The 18,419-nt window shown below is 41.7% G+C and overlaps 1 protein-coding gene across 1 annotated transcript; it reads left to right on the forward strand.

Annotated features, from left to right (window-relative positions):
• The first annotated feature begins 287 nt into the window (after positions 1–287).
• On the forward strand, positions 288–17,351 carry LOC118088284 (uncharacterized). Its single transcript, XM_060275661.2, has 8 exons — positions 288–705; positions 1,968–2,108; positions 4,301–4,501; positions 4,947–5,134; positions 6,191–6,404; positions 7,329–7,427; positions 11,367–11,434; positions 17,065–17,351. The coding sequence occupies exons 1-8, from the start codon at positions 373–375 to the stop codon at positions 17,219–17,221; spliced, it is 1,401 nt and encodes a 466-aa protein (XP_060131644.1). The 5' UTR covers positions 288–372; the 3' UTR covers positions 17,222–17,351.
• The last annotated feature ends 1,068 nt before the right edge of the window (positions 17,352–18,419 follow it).

The raw sequence follows: 18,419 nt of genomic DNA on the forward strand, positions 1-18,419 counted from the left end.
TGAGTGATGTTTTAGTCAATTAATCAATTAATTGAAGCAATAAAAGCCCAGATTCTTGCAGCTCACACTACCTGGCACGTCTGAGTTCAAATCTTCATTTGCTTGTTTTGCATCCCTGGTCTGAAGCTTCTATTTCTGCTCCTTTCATTATGGGCTCCAGTAACAGTTTAATAATTGATGCCAGGTGAGACCTTTAGTTGATGGCTTTTTTTTTCACACTAGCCTTGCAATCTTCATTATCTCTCCCAAGTAGACGGTAGAAGGGCTGTTTTTGACCAGATAAGCAAGAAAGAGGTAGTAGCTATTTAGCCAGAAAGTGTAGAACTGGAACTCTCAGCAGTTCTACAGATTTCAAGGAAACGCTTCTCAAATATGCCACAAAAGACATTATCCCAGAGAGAACCGCACAGGGCCAATCTGTTGACGAAACCATCTCTGCTGGAAAACGCGGCAGGCGGCAAAGGTATTTCCGCTATCGATGGCAGCGGTGCTGGTGCCACAACATCCTTTACTAATGGCAAGCCAAGTCTTGACGGGCTTACTGGAAAATCTCCCCTTTCTACCATTTCTTTTGGGGATCATCATGCCAATCTGTGTCGTGGGGCGAGGCCTGTTTGTCGGATTCGCCCAACCAGTGCTGTGATCCAAGGAGGCTCTGTTGCTCACATCAACCGTCTGCAAGGAGAACTTGTGAGAAAAAGGAAGGTCAGTGGCTATTTGTGTGCTAAAGTGACGGGCCTCAAAACACAGGGCAGTGTGCAATTTTGAGATATAAAATAAAAAAAATCCTTCCAGTAGCACCTTAGAGACCAACTAAGTTTGTCATTGGTATGAGTTTAGTGTGCATGCACACTTCTTCAGATACACTGAAACAGTTTTAAACTTGACTTTTATTATCGTGGTTCTAAGTGGTGGAAATAATCTTGCTATTTTTATAAGTAATCGTTATTTTATAAAAATGCAAGGATGCCGTTTCTGGGCTGGAAGGATAGATCTTGGAGAATTGCATCCTAGCTCCGCAATAGAGAATGTTATCATAATTCTCTTTTGCTTTAAAGTTATTAGAGACAGGAATTTTCTATTACTCAAGCAAGAATTGGTTTTCTTTTGTTATGTTGTATTGGAAATGAATAACACTCCTAGCAAAGTCAGCTGTTTCTGCTTCTTCATTATTAGATTGTTCAGAGTCCTCCATAATCTATGAGATTCTTATTGCTTATCTGTATCTAGATTGTTTTAATAGGTGGGGTTTAGCTAACCAGCAAGGACTTCCACCTGTGAACTGGGCTTTTAATAAGATGTATTCAGAATATTTTTTGTTCTTATGCCCACATAACAGAAAAAAAATATTTCTATGAACAGGAAAGCATAGGCTAAATGCCTGTGTTAAGTCCTTGTGTTTTTCAATAATAATGCTCCCTCGGCCTGAAAGTGGGATGAGTGCCGCACTCCCATATTTGCCTTTGACTGGACATAACCGTCCAGGGGTCCTTTACCTTTTTATCTGCAGCCTCACTGTGCATGAGTGCACAAAACTAATTCAGAATCTGATTGGCAGAAGGTCATCTGGTCCATGTAGTTTACCTTAATGAGATTGAGATTGCAGCCTCTCTAAGAAGCATATGGCATGTCCTTTTTGTTTGCCAACTGTTGGTTCCTTGCTCAGTCTAAGATGCACATGGCCAGTACAATTCCTATAACATCTTTCTGCTGTAACACTACATGTTTTAAATATAGATTATTGCTCAGCATACTTTTATTTCGCTTGAAAGATTATTTGTGTGCTTGGAGAATAGTGTTGAACTCCCCCACCTACCCACACAGCCATGGCAGACACACCTTAAGCGAATATATTCCCATAGGAACATTTTCAAAATTGTTCAATTTAGAGAAATGGCTGCAATAAATCTTATGAGCTGAAATCATCCAGAATGATATTAAGACAAAAACTATCTGTATGTCATCAGGAATGCGAGGACCTGAAGAAACAGAACAAATGCTTGTCAAATGAGCTGCATTTGGAAAGAATTTTTATGAAATCGGAAAGCGAGCTGGGCATGAGAAATCTCAGAAATATAAACCATGGACTGCAAACACTAGTTAAAGAGGTATGAAACCACCAGACTGAGCTCTGCTGTTTTTTTTTTACCAACATTACCTGACTAAACATAATGTAGTCCCCTTTAAAGAATATAGAGTTTGTCTGAAAACTTCCCCTGCTGTGAAATTAGAGGAAATGACGTAGCTATTAAAAAAACATTTTTAACCATTAGAAAGTATTATGCTGCTGTTGTTCATAATTAAACATCAGGTACAACTTGTGACTTAAATTGTATTTTCTCCAGTAAAATCACCTCCAAGCAACAAGCTGAAAACGTTTTGATCTGCTCCACTATAAATCTCACTATAAGAAGCAATTGGACCTAAAAGCAAGACCTGAACTCCACTTCTGCAATGCAGTGGCAACTATGGCTGCAATCCTAACCCCACTTCCCTGTGCGGTTTAAGCTCTGTTGAATTAAATAGGAGTAACGTCTGAGTAGACATGGTTAGGATTGCACTGTAAGCTAACTACTTTTTCACAGCTGGCTCCATGGGCTGCTTCGCACACACAAAAATTACATTTTTAAGGCATACACCTAAAAGCAAAACCGCCCAATCCAAAAATGGAGACCTGTGCTTGGTAATTCTTCTAGATCAGGAAATGTGCATGGAGACTGCATGTTCATATTCAGGTGCACATCCCAGGAGGTGCAGCAGAGTGGGGGTGGGGGTTGTGGTTTCCCTCACATCTTGCAGGTATAAATAGGAGTATAAATTTCTATCCACCAATTAAGCCACTAGTTGTGCAAGTATGTGTCTATGGTGAACTCAAGTCACTGAGCATCAGCTTTATCCTTAATCCTCTCAAAGTGAGCTTGACTCTGAGATACAGACATCAGAATCCCAATATCCAGGATAAAGCATTTAATCCAAGTCTTTTAGCGAAGCCATCCTATACATGCCTACTCAGAAGTGCATCCCTTTAAGATTAATTACCGTAGATTACTTTCAGGTAAGCATTTATAAGAAGAGCCTGCTGAATCAGGCCAAAGGCCCATTAAGATACAAATACAGGAAAGAGGATTTGAAACCAGTGGGGCGTGACTGGTATTGTGGAGTTTAATTGCTCAATCTATTGAGTAAAAATTGCTTTTTAATGTTGTAAAACAAGTAATTGCCACCACACCAATCACGAAAATGCATTTTCCATTTGTATTAAAATATAGAGCTATGTTAACTTTAAAGTAGTCTTTTCCATCAGAGAGAAAGGAGAATAATATTGCGAAGAACATTATGAACTGCTTATGTTTTTTGAAAAGGAAACCCTGATTCCTCTTCTTTGATTACAGAGAGGTTGCCAGTGTGAACGTTACTGATGAATATTGTATGGGTAGTTTATGTCTGGCTGGGTCAGATTCAATATTTTGGCAGGAAAGCTATATTCAAGGTCTGCCAAAGTTTCTGCCCTTTGTAGAACATTACGCTTTTCTCAGTGTAAGGAAAAACAAAGTGAAAATAAATCAGGCGAGAAAACCTACTGGCAGAGAATTTGTTGGTAACAACTTGTAGCAGATTTGCTATGATCAGGCACTGAAAGAATGAGGGGCTGTAAAAAAAACAAAAAAAAACCAGGTTTAATTGCATTGTGACAATATTAAAACTTTTAAGTAAAAATGAAAGGAATAAAAAGTTGTCATATTTTAAAAATACAAATCTATATATGTTGAAAAACTGCAGGAGGCTTTAAATCATAAGCCTCTTGTGAGAGCTGTGAGGAGACCCTTCACAGAGCCCGTTCTCCCAGCACCCTTAACAAACAAGAGTTCCCAAAATTCTTTGGGGAAAGCTATGACTGTCAAAGTGGTATAAGAGTGCTTTCAATATATGGCGTGAATGGTTCGGCAGATCCAAACTTTTCTGGAAAGCTTTTGGCACACTCCCTAGATCCCATATCCTTCTGAATCTGAAAATTGATCTAAGCACATGCAAGTGAAAACTGCAATGGCTTCTTTGTTTTCCCCCCCTGTGACAAATTTTAGATTGTAATCTCCTCAGGGCAGTGACCTATTTTCTTGCACTCTCTAAAGTGTTGCTGACATTGGACACCGGACAGTATGTAGCAACAATTCCCTCTCTCCCCCACCCCTGAAATATTAGAGGGGCCATTTTCAAAGGTGCGTGAGTTTTATCGATTACTGTACTGTGGAATAAGAAACACCTTGCTAACACTGTGTTCACATGTTCTTCTGCTCATCAGCTGAAGCAGAAGCTGAATGCCTCTCAGCAGACAGCGGCAAAATACTCCAAGCTTGTGGAGGAGGCCTCTCTGGCGCAGGCAGAAGCTGAGAAAGGCCAAGCGGAGGCTGAAGCCCAGGGAAAGTTGTGTCAGGAGCAGCAGGAAGCAGTTCAACTGGAGAACATCAGCTTAAAAGAAGAAACCCAGCAGCTGAAGAAAAAGGTATGAGCCTTAGATCACATGCTTGCACCCGGAGTTAACTACCAGTTGTCGGGATCCCATATCTGTCAAGGTAGAATGTATCAAAATATTGCCTTTGCCTAGGTCAGCCTTTCTCAACCTTGGGTCCCCAGATGATGATGTTATGCTACAGCTCACATCATTCCTGATCACTGGTCCTGCTAGCTAGGAATGGTGAGAGTTGAAGTCCAACAACATCTGGGGACCCAAGGTTGAGAAAGGCTGGCCTACAGCGGTGTAGAATAAATCTCATACCACAGGGCCAAACTTGGCATGGAGCAATGTGAATCATTTGCCCCAGGCAGTGTCTTCCACGCTATTTGTCTTCTTTCAAACTCTTATCTTTGCCTTTGCTTTTATAGGTGCTGTCACGGCAACTTCTGCCTTAGAGAGGGGAAAACATGTTTTTCTTATTTGTTTCTTTCAGTTAACCGAAATGCAGCAGCTGCTAGCACAAGTGGAAAAGGCCCACTTTGAAAGTCAGATGAAACTAGAGAGAATAACAATGGAGAGGGAAGTCATCCGTGAGGAAAAACGATATTTGGAGCACGAAAGGAATGAACTAAAGCAGAAACTGAAAGGAACACTAGAAGAGAATTTGAAGTGTAAAGAAAGGTAAGGTTTTAATTTAGACACACACACACCCGTTTTTTTTTACAGGCTCTTCCCCATCCCAGAAAACAGTTGCTCCTTTCCTGATGGATATTTGTCTATTCATTGCATAGAGATGTTCCCAACCTTGACAATGGTGTATGATTTTTAATTTTGTTTATTCATTTAATTTTATACCAAACCCCATTTTGTAGGCTCTGTGTCATATGCTACCTCTCATTTTGCGAAATATTCGTCCCCTTCATCCTTGGTTGTCTTAAAATTGGGATAAATATAGTAAAGTATATAGCTTTAAACCAAGGATGGCACACCTGTGGCCCTCTGGGTATGTGTTTGTTGAAGTCCAACTCCCATCTGCCCGAGCCAGCATGGCCCAATGGTCAGGGATATTGGGAGTTGTAGTCCAACAACATCTGGTGGGGCCATAAGCAGTAGCAGCCAGTGGGGGTGTAGAGAATTGGGACAGTGCTGCTTACCTGACTTCCCAATGCAGAGGTTGCTGCCAGTAACCAAGAGAGGAAGAGTGAGGCAGAGAGGAGGTCTGCGCTGTGCAAGCACAGCAGCAGGAATGTTTGTTTGGGTTCAGCTTCTACACCCACACCATCCTGGCCTTGTCACAGTCCCTGTCAGTTACCAACAGTGATCTATGCATTGGGAATCCAAGTAAACAACACCACTCCAACCTCCTGCACTCTGCCAATTGCTACAGGCCACAAGTTCCCCACTCCTCGTTTAAACACTCCAAATATAAGCCTCATCATGATCTCTTAAAATCTGCTGAGAGCAGCTTCTTAACAACACCATGAGGTTCATTCAGCAGTGACGTTCACACATTCTCCAAGCCTGAAAACCTTTTGGAAATGTCATTTGATCTGCCTGTTTACAATCATCTTTGGAGTTTAGAGTTACGGTAAATTGAGAAACAAATTTAATTGAATTCGAAGTTTTATAATGCTGTCACAATTTCATTTCATTTCATTTCATTGTTACCTAGTTTAAGCCTTTAGGATGGGGAAGCCTATATCTCTAAATAAACATTTTTCCTTCCACCTATTCCAGTGAAATCTCTCAAAGATGTCGAACAGAAGCTGCTGAAGAAGCCTTAGAGAAAGCAACCTTGCTTCATTACGAGGCGGAAAGGGGGAAGCGCTTGCTAGAACGGGAGAAAGAAGAGAAGGAAAAACAGTGTGAGATGTGGATGAAGAAATATAGTGCCATGGCAGACCTCTGGCAATCCCAAGAAGAAGAAAAATCAAGAAGGCAAAATAAAGCTGTATGTACCACTTTGATACATTATGAAATCTGAATGGCTCTGTCAGTGACTCTGGGTTTTGTTCTGGGAGCCCTCATGGCTAGAGGTAACTGATCCAGTGAGCTACTTGCGGCAAGACACAACTTAAAACATATGTTTAAAAAATGAACTTAGACTGGCTCTTTGTCTAGAAAAAGCAACTGCAAGGTCCTGTTCCCACACAGCCACAGCCTGAATTTAAACTGTGGCTCAGGTTGAGGGGAGTTTATCCCTTTCCCCTCTGTCCTCTGGCAAATAGCAGCTGGGGTGGGGTGGAGTGGAAGTGATGCAAGGAAACAGATTAACCCCTATCACAGTCCTGACTAAAAGGAGGGAGCACTCAACAGCAGGGTTTTGTTTTGCTAGCAGAGACACAAAGTCTGTATAAGCGTGGTTTCTAATCCTGTGCTTAAAGTAATGTCTTGTTTGACCTTGTGTGTGCTTACATCGCAGAACCCTGGTATAGCTAGCTGCCAGAGCCTGGCCTTCTGACTTCACTGTTGCCTGGTCAACAGTGCTGAAGCTTACACACTTCAGCCTCTAGCTTCTCCAGTTTACAGATCTCTCTTTGAACAGTCAGTCCTAGCTATGGAATAATCACTGTATGTGCCTGAGTGGAATGGGATGCCATCTTCCTCTTCCCCCTTCCCTGCACCCCCTGCACCTTTGGGATACTCTCCTAAGCAGATTTTGGGGTGCAGAGAAGGTGGTGATATCCTGTTGTACAAGTGGAAATCCACTGGATTCACACTACGACATTTCTGAAGGAAAACAAATAAGTAATTCAATGCAGGATGCCTTTTGTGTCTTCCTGGTAGTATACCCCCCCCCCCGTATTTCTGAATAAGAAGCCCCAAATAAGGTTAAACTTTGCCATCAACATTTCTTCTTCCCTTCTCTTCTTAGTGTCAGGTGAAAATGAAGAGCTATTTATTGTGTATCAATGAAAGCAATGAGCACATAACAGTATTAAGAAATGAAGATGGAACTCCACAGAGATTTGTGGTAAGTGTGGGATAAGCAGAATCCTATAATTAATGCACGAAGGGGTTAAGACCATAGAGTAAAGTGTCACTGTCCCTCACCTTGCAAGGAAAGCTTATAAAACTCCTTGTTCTTTCATACCACCGTGTGAACTCCAGCAAGCAAAGAGATCTGAACCAGTTGCTCCAAGTTCACACTGCATGGCTTACACAAGCTATAGTTGTGTTTCTGTACGAATAATTTAGAAACATTCACTACTCTGGAACCTAAGTTTTACTGCCTGTGTTTTCTTATTGCTCTATGGAAAAACAATAAATCTGACCTTTGAAGAGTTTGTAAGTAAACTATTTTTAACTTACCAAACACATGGCCTTTTTGTATGCTAAGGGAAGAGAAGAGCTTTGAAAGCACCTTAGAACAAAAACCAACAGTAAACAACATGGAATTTACTTCCATTGAGATCAGAGAGGAAAACACCAGTACTGTGTTGCATATGTCACAAGATGGAAATGGCACCATGTAAACGTGTACAGAATGAAACAGTGCTCTAGATCAGGCATGTCAAACCTGCGGCCCTCCAGATGTTTTGGACTACAATTCCCATCTTCCCCAACCACTGGTCCTGCTAGCTAGGGATCATGGGAGTTGTAGGTCAAAACATCTGGAGGGCCGCAGGTTTGACATGCCTGCTCTAGATAATAGACAAAGAGCTCAGGATTGCAGCTCAGGACTAGTTTGTCTTTTTTATATAAATAAGCAAATGTGCCAGAATAAGCATATTTCAAATATGAAATTTGGATGATAGTATATTGGACTAGTGGAAATAACAGCCTGTTAAGTATCAAGCTAACACTCACTCACCTCCAACTTTTCCTTTCCAAAATGCTTTGTAAAAACTTTTGTACACAAAAAAACTTTGTGTATCACCACTGCACCTGCCTTTTGGGATGCACCACTAAACAGCAAATTAATATACTTAATTATAGATCAATTTCACTTTGATTTTTGTTTTTTTAAAAAAGACAAAGTAATGTGCCATGTGCACACAAGTAACAAAGAGAACCTTAAGGTTAGGCCGAAATTTATTAAATTGCCTTTCCCAGTCAAACAGAAAAAGTGATCAACTGGAATTATGGATTTGCTTTTTATTCCCCTCCTAGAGAGAATTGGATTATTCTCTGGCGCAGGACAACTTCCTTGGATTTTAGGCATTAATGTTCCAGTTCTGTATGCACTTTCTTGGGAGGAAGCCCCACTGAACTCAGAAGTTTTACTTATTAGTACAGAGCGTTATGAGAACATAAATGGAGCCCTAGTGTAACAGTCCAAGGCATTTAGTGTGGCATTTAGTTTTATTATTTAACAAACAAAAAGGACAAAAAATGAAATAAAAAGAAAAACGTTGTTGCTAATTTCAGCATCTGCCCTTAGTGGCAAAATGGACAAGGCACTATATATCTCTATAGTTACTGGTAGTACATAACAAGAAGCAATGGTTCCTAAATTAGAAACCCAAGACTTTCTCACTCTGCCTGGCAGAGAGGCACATGTGGAGAATTTACCAACAACATGTAACTACATGTCACTTAGCCCCTTAGTATTATTGGAAGATGTTTGGCCAATAGCTAAATTTAATGCAGACAATTGAAGGATATGTTCCTAACTTGACATGCCAAAATACCAATAGTGTTTTGCATTGAATGTTGTATTCATGGATGGAATAGCTTTGTATCATGTGAGTCTAGAATAGAAGAAAACAGGCAAATCATTTTGTGTGGGTAGCATTCATGCCTACCTCCTACCATCAGAGGAAAGATCTGTTTATCTTCTGCTGTGGGATTCAACTCATTTTTTGAAAGAGGCAGCCAAGATGTGAATAAATTTACCAAATATGCCCACCCATGCTGTCGTAACTGAATTAGCTTTGGCAATCTGACTGATTAATTTGCTCAAAAATAAACCGACAGGAGTTAGAAATTGGTTTAATTTATAACATTTGGAATTTTTAAATGAAATGGTGTGTGTAGGGTTCACTTTAATCATATTTTTAAATTCCTGAGAGAAGGCTCTAATTATTTGTCTCTTGGCAGCCTCCTGTTCTATTGTGATGAGCTTATTGTCATGGAATTGCTTTTGATTTATATGCGCAGGGCACTCCTTCTAGGAGGTATTTTTAGGTATCCAACAGCAACTTGCAACCGCCAACTATTATTTGCTTAACTATTACGTTCTTTAAAAACATTAAAGGTTAGGGGAAGGGCGTGCTAACGTGGGATTCGCTCAGAAAAACAGCACAAGATGGGTATGAGGCAATTATGTAGAAATCAATGATCTGATTAACCTGTGAGATATTTTGGGAATGATCTATTTTCTTACATTTGATCATTAGCAGAATTAAATTATATGCCTCTTTGTCAGAATTGTAAATAAGTCAGATCTCCCCCTGTTTTAATCAATATTAAAAATTGAGATGGATCTCTCCAGCTGATTTGACATACCGCATTTTTCCATGTATAAGACTAGGTTTCTTTAACCAAAAAATTAGGTTTGAAATTGGGGCTTGTCTTATACACGGGTAGTGCTGAAGGATGTTTTCTTAATTTGGAGTCCCCAAAAATAGAGGGCATCTTATACATGGGGGCGTCTTATACACGGAAAAATACGGTACCTAGCTCACACAAAATGGCCCCTAGTGGCTTTGCTTCTTCCTCTTCCATATGAAGGGTCTATGTGAGGAAGGGCCACTTGTAGCTCAGATATCACAACTTCCCTATCTCCAATATCTCTACATAGAGCTGGGAAAGATTTCTGACTGAAACCCCAGCTTTATATCTAGGTAGCCCAAATGGTGGCTTTCAATTCCCATCAGCCCCAACCACATGGCCAGTGGTCATAATATATTGTCTATACCAGGGGCAGCCAAACAGCCAACTCAATATTATTCATTTAAATCATGAGGGACCCATAACCAGTTTGTGTGGTGTATTCTCACAAGGTTTTCTTTTTTTCAAATTAATTTTCTGTTACAAAATCAGTAACAAAGCATTCACAAAACAATTATAATTTATTTGTGCAAACATAAATAATAAAACATTACAAGACTAACAAATTGTTCATTGGGGGGGTAAATACATACATCTTATTTCACAATGCATAATATCTACGCCATTTCTATGGTATTCCTTGTCCATGTACTTATGTTGTTTCATTTATATATTTAATAAAATCATACCATACAGTGTAAAAATTATCTTGTTATTTCTGTCTCCTTGACACCTTCAGTTTTTGCAACAACTTTTCCACTATGGTTGTTTGCAATGTTTTTCAGGTTCTGGTTACGACCATTCTAGCTGCTTTTAATAAATGTTTTATTAATTCCTTACCTTTTAGTTGGTCCACAGCTGAAGTATATAGAATAAGTAAGGCTAAGACCAGGGTATGGGCTATGAGATATCTCTTTCAAGACTTCCTTCCAGAATTGTTCTGTTTGTGAGCATTCCCACCACATATATTGGTATGTACCTATAATCCGGCATCCTCCCCACTAAGGGGAGCTTTTGGGCTTCTCATAAGGTTTAAGGTGGCCCCACAAATAAACTACCCTCCATTAATGGTTTCAAGGAAGAAGGGTGGGAGTGAGAAGAGTGATAGCCTTCTCTTTCTGTAAAGCTTTATTTGTAAAAACCCACCAGGAAGTGGGGAGTAAAACACCATCCAGAGAACCTTGTGGGTGGGGAGAAAATCTTTGAAACAACTGCATAAGCACAGGTCGCTGTTAATTCAGGAGCACTTTCTTTTTTTAAGGAGGTGGTAAAACTCAAATTTTCAATGTAATCCCTCTGAATCAGCCCCACACAGGTTTCAGCCATGTTGACAAGACGTTAAGTAATCACTGTGAAGTGGAAGCAATCCTATATTTATAAAGAAGCTCTTATTTCTTGCTTTTTGCCTATGTTTCAGGAAGGAGAGCAAGTTTGTTTTTCAATCCCTGGTGTTGGCAATGAAGAAAAGGCCAAGAGCACTGACAGGTAGGACTTTTATAGTCTCTGACATCTCTTAACCTCCAACTTCACAGTGAGCTATCTGTGCAGAGCATCTGACAGGTAATAAATTAATATGTTTACTGGCATATTCAAGACAGGAAATAAACTGATGGAAAGGCACATCTCATTACTTCTGCTTTTCATGTATCCTCTGACAACACTAACTGTCAACCTCTTTCCATCCCTCCTCTCCCTACTAGGTAACAGAAAATTGGCTCCTCTGTGAAAATAAAAATGGGAGCAAAATTTCATGCCCAGGAAAATCAAGACCCACAAGAGTTCAGCTCTTCAAAGAGCTTTTTGCTCCTTTAATCATTTTTCTCCTAAAATAATCCATTAGGAATCCTTGAAATCCTAGCTAGTCAACCGTTGTGGGCTTTTAGTTTGAACTTTGTAGTTACAGATATTTGAAGGAGAAATTGATAAAAAATGAAGTGGCAGTAATGTGAGGAAGAATCGGAAAGAACAAAGAGAGTGTAGAGGAGGAGGATCTGTGAGCAGCTGCTGAGAGATGAGCAAATTCCTCTGTGAGCTGTCTTTGTGTGAGACAACTTTGTGTTGTGCCTTGACTGGCAAGTGCTCACCCTCTTCTTTTGCCCAGTCCATTGCCATCAATGTGAGAGAATCTCTGGGCTCTTCCAGGCGACCTACTTACTAAGCAACCAGATTAGTTTGCACAGCGTTTAATGAATATGTTGGATTACATCCAGTCTTTATTGAACATTCATACGGATTTGTTTGTGGGGAGTTCATACGACAGTGAACATTTACCCTGATTTGCTTGTGTCTTACCTTTAATAATGATCTCATTCCACACTTTTCGATGTGTTTTCCCATTTATACAAAAGTATAAATAAGTAAATGTTTCTTTTTCTTTTTCGTGGATTTGTTGCAATTATGGCTACTTTTGAAGATACTTCAGTTGTGCAAACCTGAATTTCCCAGTAAGTGGTTGAATCCCTCCCACAAAATATTGGCAGTCTACAGACACACTTCCCTTAACATGACACCCCGAATCAATCTGCTGCAACCTGAAGTCTGTTCTTGTCATCCGCCTCTCCATTCCTCCTGTATTCTTGGTTCACTCAACCTGCTATCCTGCCCACTGGAAGTGGGTCCATTAGGTCAAATGAGGCACTGACCCGCCAACCTCAGTCTGTTCTCAGCCAGCCTCCACCTCTCTCTCTTCCTACACATTAGTCCTGAAAATGTCCCTGGCGGCCAGATTCCTCAGTGCTGCAATGTAGACCTCAGTAAGTAAGAAGGAAGATGGGGACAACACTAGGTTAGTTGGCTCTGCATTTCATCAGCTCTAGCTCTGCCTTCCACCCCACAAATCTCAATGGGCAGCAGCCACAGCTGATCCTGCCTGCAAACCTAAGCTGGAACAGTATCCATCGGGTTGCTGCCTATTGTCTTGAACTGATTGCCCAGGGCCTCCATCTATAGATACTGTTGGAGAGTGTTTGCATAAGGGTGCTACAGTAATATTATGTACAATTCTGGCTGCTCCATCTTAAAAAAAAAGGGGGGGGAGATTGTAGGACTGGAAAAGATGCAGAAAAGGGCAACCAAAATTATCAGGAAGCTACATTTTCGCTACAGAGTAAGGTTACCATGTTTGGGGCTTTTCAGTTTAGCAAAAAAAGTGGCTCAGTGAGGGGTACTGGTAAATAAAAGCATTTTTTAAAAAATACTCCTGGTGCAGAGAAAATTGTTGTGCCTCCCTCCATCTCATAATACTGGAACTTAGGGCAATCCGATGAAGCTAAATGTTGGAAAATTCAGGACAGAGGAAAGGAAATACATTTTCACACAGCACATATATGTCACAAGATGACCATCTCAAGGTAGTCTTGATGGTCATCGACTTACGTTTATGACTTTATGAGGCAAATTCACGGAAGATCAGGCTGCCAATGGCTACAAGTCATAGAGGATAAATGGAATATCCAGTTTCAGAGGCAGTAGGCTGCTGAGTAACTGTTACTGGAGAGCTACAACAGGAGAGGGATTTTGCCTCTAATGTCCTGCTTGTGGGCTTCCTAGAGGCATTTTTAGTTGGCCGCTGTAAGAAACAGGACAAGGTGGACCTTTTGATCTAACCCAACCCAGCAGAGCCCCTCCAGTGTGGCTTTCTTATAGGGACTCACTTTAGCCCAGGAACTACGTCCTACCATCACCCCTTTTGTTTGAAAATCCCTCCCAGAAAACCTGTGTGGTGGCACTTCTCTTCCTTCCTTCAGATCTTTCCTCAAAATCACACATGCTGCGGAGCCTATGCGCTACCTTTTAGCCCTCAGTGAGATAAACCCTAAATTCACGTAGCTTCTAAATTCTCCGCACTTATCACTTGTTGCTCTTTCTGCTCGTCTTTCTCTGTTATGTGCCGCTCCCGGCCTAAAGATGTTGTGTTCCTCAGCAAAGAAACATGTATTATTTATTGTTCTGTAAAGCCTTTGTAAATTAGGGTTGCCATATTTAAAAAGCTGCTTTTTCCATCACATTGCCATACATTCAGGTTTTCCCTGACATTTTGCCGACTCTGCAAAATTTCCCCGACACCATTTTTTACACCCGGAAACAAGGACATGTCAGGAATCTTCCTGACATATGGCAAGCCTATGTAAATCAGTGCTTTATTAACCTGAGCCAGCTTTGCCCAACCTGATACTCTCCAGATGTTTTGGAGTCCAAACTCCCATCAGCCCTGGCCAGCAGAGCCGGTGGTCAGGGATAATGACAGCTGCTCTCCAAAACATCTGGAGGGCACCAGGATGAGGAAGGCTGATCTAAATATCAGCTGTCAAATGAACAATTTTCATCAACTTACCCCTTTGTGTGAGGGGACTGGGAAACTTAGTGGGTACCCTGGAGAGCCAATTAAGGTTTATATACTGTATATGGCTTTGCTTTCTTCCAACATATAAAGGGCTAAACATAGTAAAAAAAAAGTGACTATTTTTTTCTTTGCTCTACCCCCTCCACTTACTTAATTTATCCCAAATGTAGTTTTGTTATCATAGTCGCTTGGTAAACTGAATAAAAACAAAATTTATCTTTAATCTCAGCTATGCAGATTTTTTTTTAAAATTAAAGGCACAGAACATACTCCCAGCTTCATAAAAATAATGTTGGATGGAAAAAGTATCACAACTAGGCTGTCTCTAGTTTGAGTTTGCCACCCTTCTTTTTGCATTAACTTGGTAGAAGACAGCACAGACACCAAGCTGAGGTCACTTTGAACGTGTTAAGCAGTTCTCCCACCAGCTGTAATACAATGCAATCAGGGTTGTTGTTTTTTTAAAGGAAAAAAAATGTTCTTCAGAAATAGGTGAATATGCTCGCTTTTAACCCTGCATAAACCAGACCAGAGGATCCAAAGGATCCTTTTTTCACTCATTGTGGAGGAGAGTGCAGAGATAAGTCTCCCCTCCCTGGGCACTGCTTTTTTAGTAAGTGTGGCTTCCCCACACTTGTTATTATTTAAGGAAAAGTAAGTTACCTGAGTAAGTAAGTTACTTTGTAAATTACTTTGGCCACTTCATGAGAAGAGAAGACTCCCTGCAAAAGACCCTGATGCTGGGAAAGATTGAGGGCACTAGGAGAAGGGGACGACAGAAGATGAGATGGTTGGACAGTGTTCTTGAAGCTACGAACATGAGTTTGACCAAACTGCGGGAGGCAGTGCAAGACAGGGGTGCCTGGAGTGCTCTGGTCCACGGGGTCACGAAGAGTTAGACATGACTAAACGACTAAAAAACAACAACAACGTCCTACTGCTTAGATTAATCAGAACAGGGTTGCCAAACTTTGGGGGCTATTTGGAGTTTTGAGATTATGCCATAGCCAGGTCACAAAATGGCTACTGTGGGGGTTGTGCTGCTTAACACAAAATGGCTGCTGTAGGATGTGGCATAATACAGGATGGCTGCCATAGCCAAAAGAGCAGAAAAAGAGACAGGGCCACAGAATGGTGTGGACAAGCACATCCACATCCTATCAATTGGCGGCGGCGGCGGGGGGGGACCTACATAAAGCATTGCTGCACTCGTTCATAGAGAACAGCTCTTTGCATCTCCACTCTTCTCTCTCTCCTCCTGGCATATGATGAACTGTGGGTGTTTAGTGTAGGAGAGACTGAGGCACTGCAAAGAAGAGAACAGGAAGAGCTCTCTCATGCATTGTGAATTTTTAGGGGATATTTAGTGAGACCTTCCTTTTGTAGGTGCCATATAGGAGGTACTGGCAGGTACACTAGTGCCCGTGGGCACTATGTTGGGAACCCCTAGATTAGGGCTGCACTCCTGAGTTTGACTTCTGGTCAAGGGGGGAAGTCAGCATCTTGTTAAAGAGAGAACACTTCCCCATAATGTTTGTTCTGATGATCGTGAGAAGCATTTCCTTTTGTTTGCTGCTTTCAGTGAGTAAACTAGGGAGCCAACAAGTGATTGCTCACTTGTACAGGGAGCAAATCTGTTTGTACAGACTGATCCAGCCTCGTATTCCAAACACTCTACTTGTCCTTTTTTCTCTTGCCCCTCATTTCTTCCATACTAATCATTACTTGTATATACTGTACATTAGGTAAAGGTAAAGGGACCCCTGACCATTAGGTCCAGTCGTGACCGACTCTGGGGTTGCGCGCTCATCTCGCATTATTGGCCGAGGGAGCCGGCGTATAGCTTCCAGGTCATGTGGCCAGCATGACAAAGCCGCTTCTGGCAAACCAGAGCAGCACATGGAAACGCCGTTTACCTTCCTGCTGTAGTGGTTCCTATTTATCTACTTGCATTTCGACATGCTTTCGAACTGCTAGGTTGGCAGGAGCTGGGACCAAGCAACGGGAGCTCACCCTGTCACAGGGATTCGAACCGCCGACCTTCTGATCAGCAAGCCCTAGACCAGGGTTCCCCAGACTATGGCCCCCGGGCCGGATGCGGCCCAATTAGCCTCCCAATCCGGCCCGCGACGACCCCCGCCGCCCGCTGCCCCCGCCCACTCTTACGGCGCGCGGCGCGGCGGCGATCTTCAAAATCAGCAAAAAATCGCCGAAAATCCTTTGTGCGCATGCATATGGGCCTCTCCCGACCCAGAAGAGGTCATTTCCAATGCACTTCCGGGTCGGGGGAGGCCCATACGCATGCGCACAAGCGATTTTCGGCGATTTTTTCCCGACCGTGTGCGCATGCGCATGGGCGCGCACTCCCCTGCCCTCCGGCCCGCCGCTGTACATTAGGGTTGCCATATTTCAGACAGAAATCCAGACAGAAAAGTTGTTGAGCTTTTGTGGCAATTTCACACAAACAAAGAAAAGAAAAAGAAAAGGATTTTTGGAGCAAAAATAACGACACTGCTGTCACAGATTGCCATACATCTGGATTTCCCCGGACATTTCGGCAATTTCTGCCCGGACACTGCTTCCAACTGCAGTATTCCATATATGTCCAGGAAATTCCAGACGTATGGCAACCCTAAAGTTTACATGCACCAAAAGGAGGCATAAATAAATACATACCAATGAAATGGGGCAATAACATGCAGTAGAGAAACTATGGTGCAGACATACTGAGTTTTTGCATTAACTATTATGGTGAGTCTTTATGTCTCTGCAGGATTTTGCACAGAGTTGTCGCACCCAGTTCAAACCTTGGACATCCTCAGATGTGTGGACTTTGTCCTGCTGAACTGCATGAGAAAACACCAGCTAGAAGAGGCAGGAAAATCATTGAATATTTCTGGTTTCCAGTTGATGGTAATACCGAAGAATGACTGGAGGACAAACACAACCCAATGATGGGGGTGGGGGTGGGCAGCTCTTGGACCTTGAGTAGGAGCCACAATGTTTTTGCTGGAGTGCAAGATTAATTGAAGACCTTCCTTGTACTGGCAAGTGAATGAGGTGATGATGAGACTTTTGTTGTGACCGTTTGTCATAGATGAAGCCAGAGAATGAGAAGCTTAATCCAGCAGAGGTTGGACAAATCTTTCTTTTTTAAAAATAGGTTTCCTACTTACCAGCATTCGAATTTAAAACACTGCCTTGCACATCTAATTAAAGGTTACATTCCAGTTGCCTGAACATATTTTGTTAAGATGCAATGTACATGCAATGTTGAATCTATGCAGCATATTTACCTGTAAAACACGAACAAACTGCATCCAACAGCAGCTGTCCATCATAGTTTGTGGCTTTGGATTGGTGCAGCAGTATGTATGTCCCATAACAGGCCACTTACACATGTCTATCTGTTGAGAAATAAGGGCCAGTTCATAGAACTATTATGTCCATTATTGAAAGTAAGCAAATGGGCCATCTGATCATGAGTGCTTGCAAAGCACTGTGCCTTTGAAAATATGGTTTGATTTCAGATAGCAAAGAATAAGTTACCTGACATCACTTTGACTTGGCCCAAAGGGAGTGGGGGAGCCCAACACGATTGTTGCCAAGTATCAGCACGAGGCGAGCTAAAGCTATATACTATTATGTGGGAAAGGGATCCTTTTATTCTACTCCCTTCCAGGTGAGATCTGATGGGCCCCCTCCCTGTTGAACTGCAGGTAGGATTGCCGGACTCACTAGAGGACAGGACTTCTGTGCCTTTAATTGCCCTGCTCTCTTTTGAGTCTGGAAACCGTAAAGAGAAACCAGCAGACCCTTTGCTTGGAAATTAAACAAAGGGTCTGCTGGTTTCTCTTTAAGGTTTCCAGACTCAAAAGAGAGCAGGGCAATTAAAGGCACAGAAGTCCTGTCCTCTATTGAGTCTGGCAACCCTAACTGCAGGCACTGGATAAAGACCTTCGTATTCTAGCAGGCATTTTAAGTAGCTTGTATTATGCCTGTTTATGGAACTTGTGCTTTTTACCTGTTCTCACTTTTCGTTTTGCTTCAAACTCTGTGTTATTTTATAGCAATGTTTTATTGGTACCGTAGTTAAGCTGCTTTGTAACCACCTATGGGGAAATGTGG

The sequence above is a fragment of the Zootoca vivipara genome, chromosome 1 (genome assembly GCF_965207765.1).
Source record: "Zootoca vivipara chromosome 1, rZooViv2.hap1.1, whole genome shotgun sequence".
Classification (NCBI taxonomy): Eukaryota; Metazoa; Chordata; class Lepidosauria; order Squamata; family Lacertidae; genus Zootoca; species Zootoca vivipara.

Coding starts and splice junctions, on each gene's coding strand:
- LOC118088284 (XM_060275661.2), top strand. CDS start 373: ATGCCACAAAAGACATTATCCCAGAGAGAACCGCACAGGGCCAATCTG. Junction 2,109..4,300: donor TGCAAACACTAGTTAAAGAG/GTATGAAACCAC, acceptor TCTGCTCATCAG/CTGAAGCAGAAGCTGAATGC. Junction 6,405..7,328: donor CAAGAAGGCAAAATAAAGCT/GTATGTACCACT, acceptor TTCTCTTCTTAG/TGTCAGGTGAAAATGAAGAG.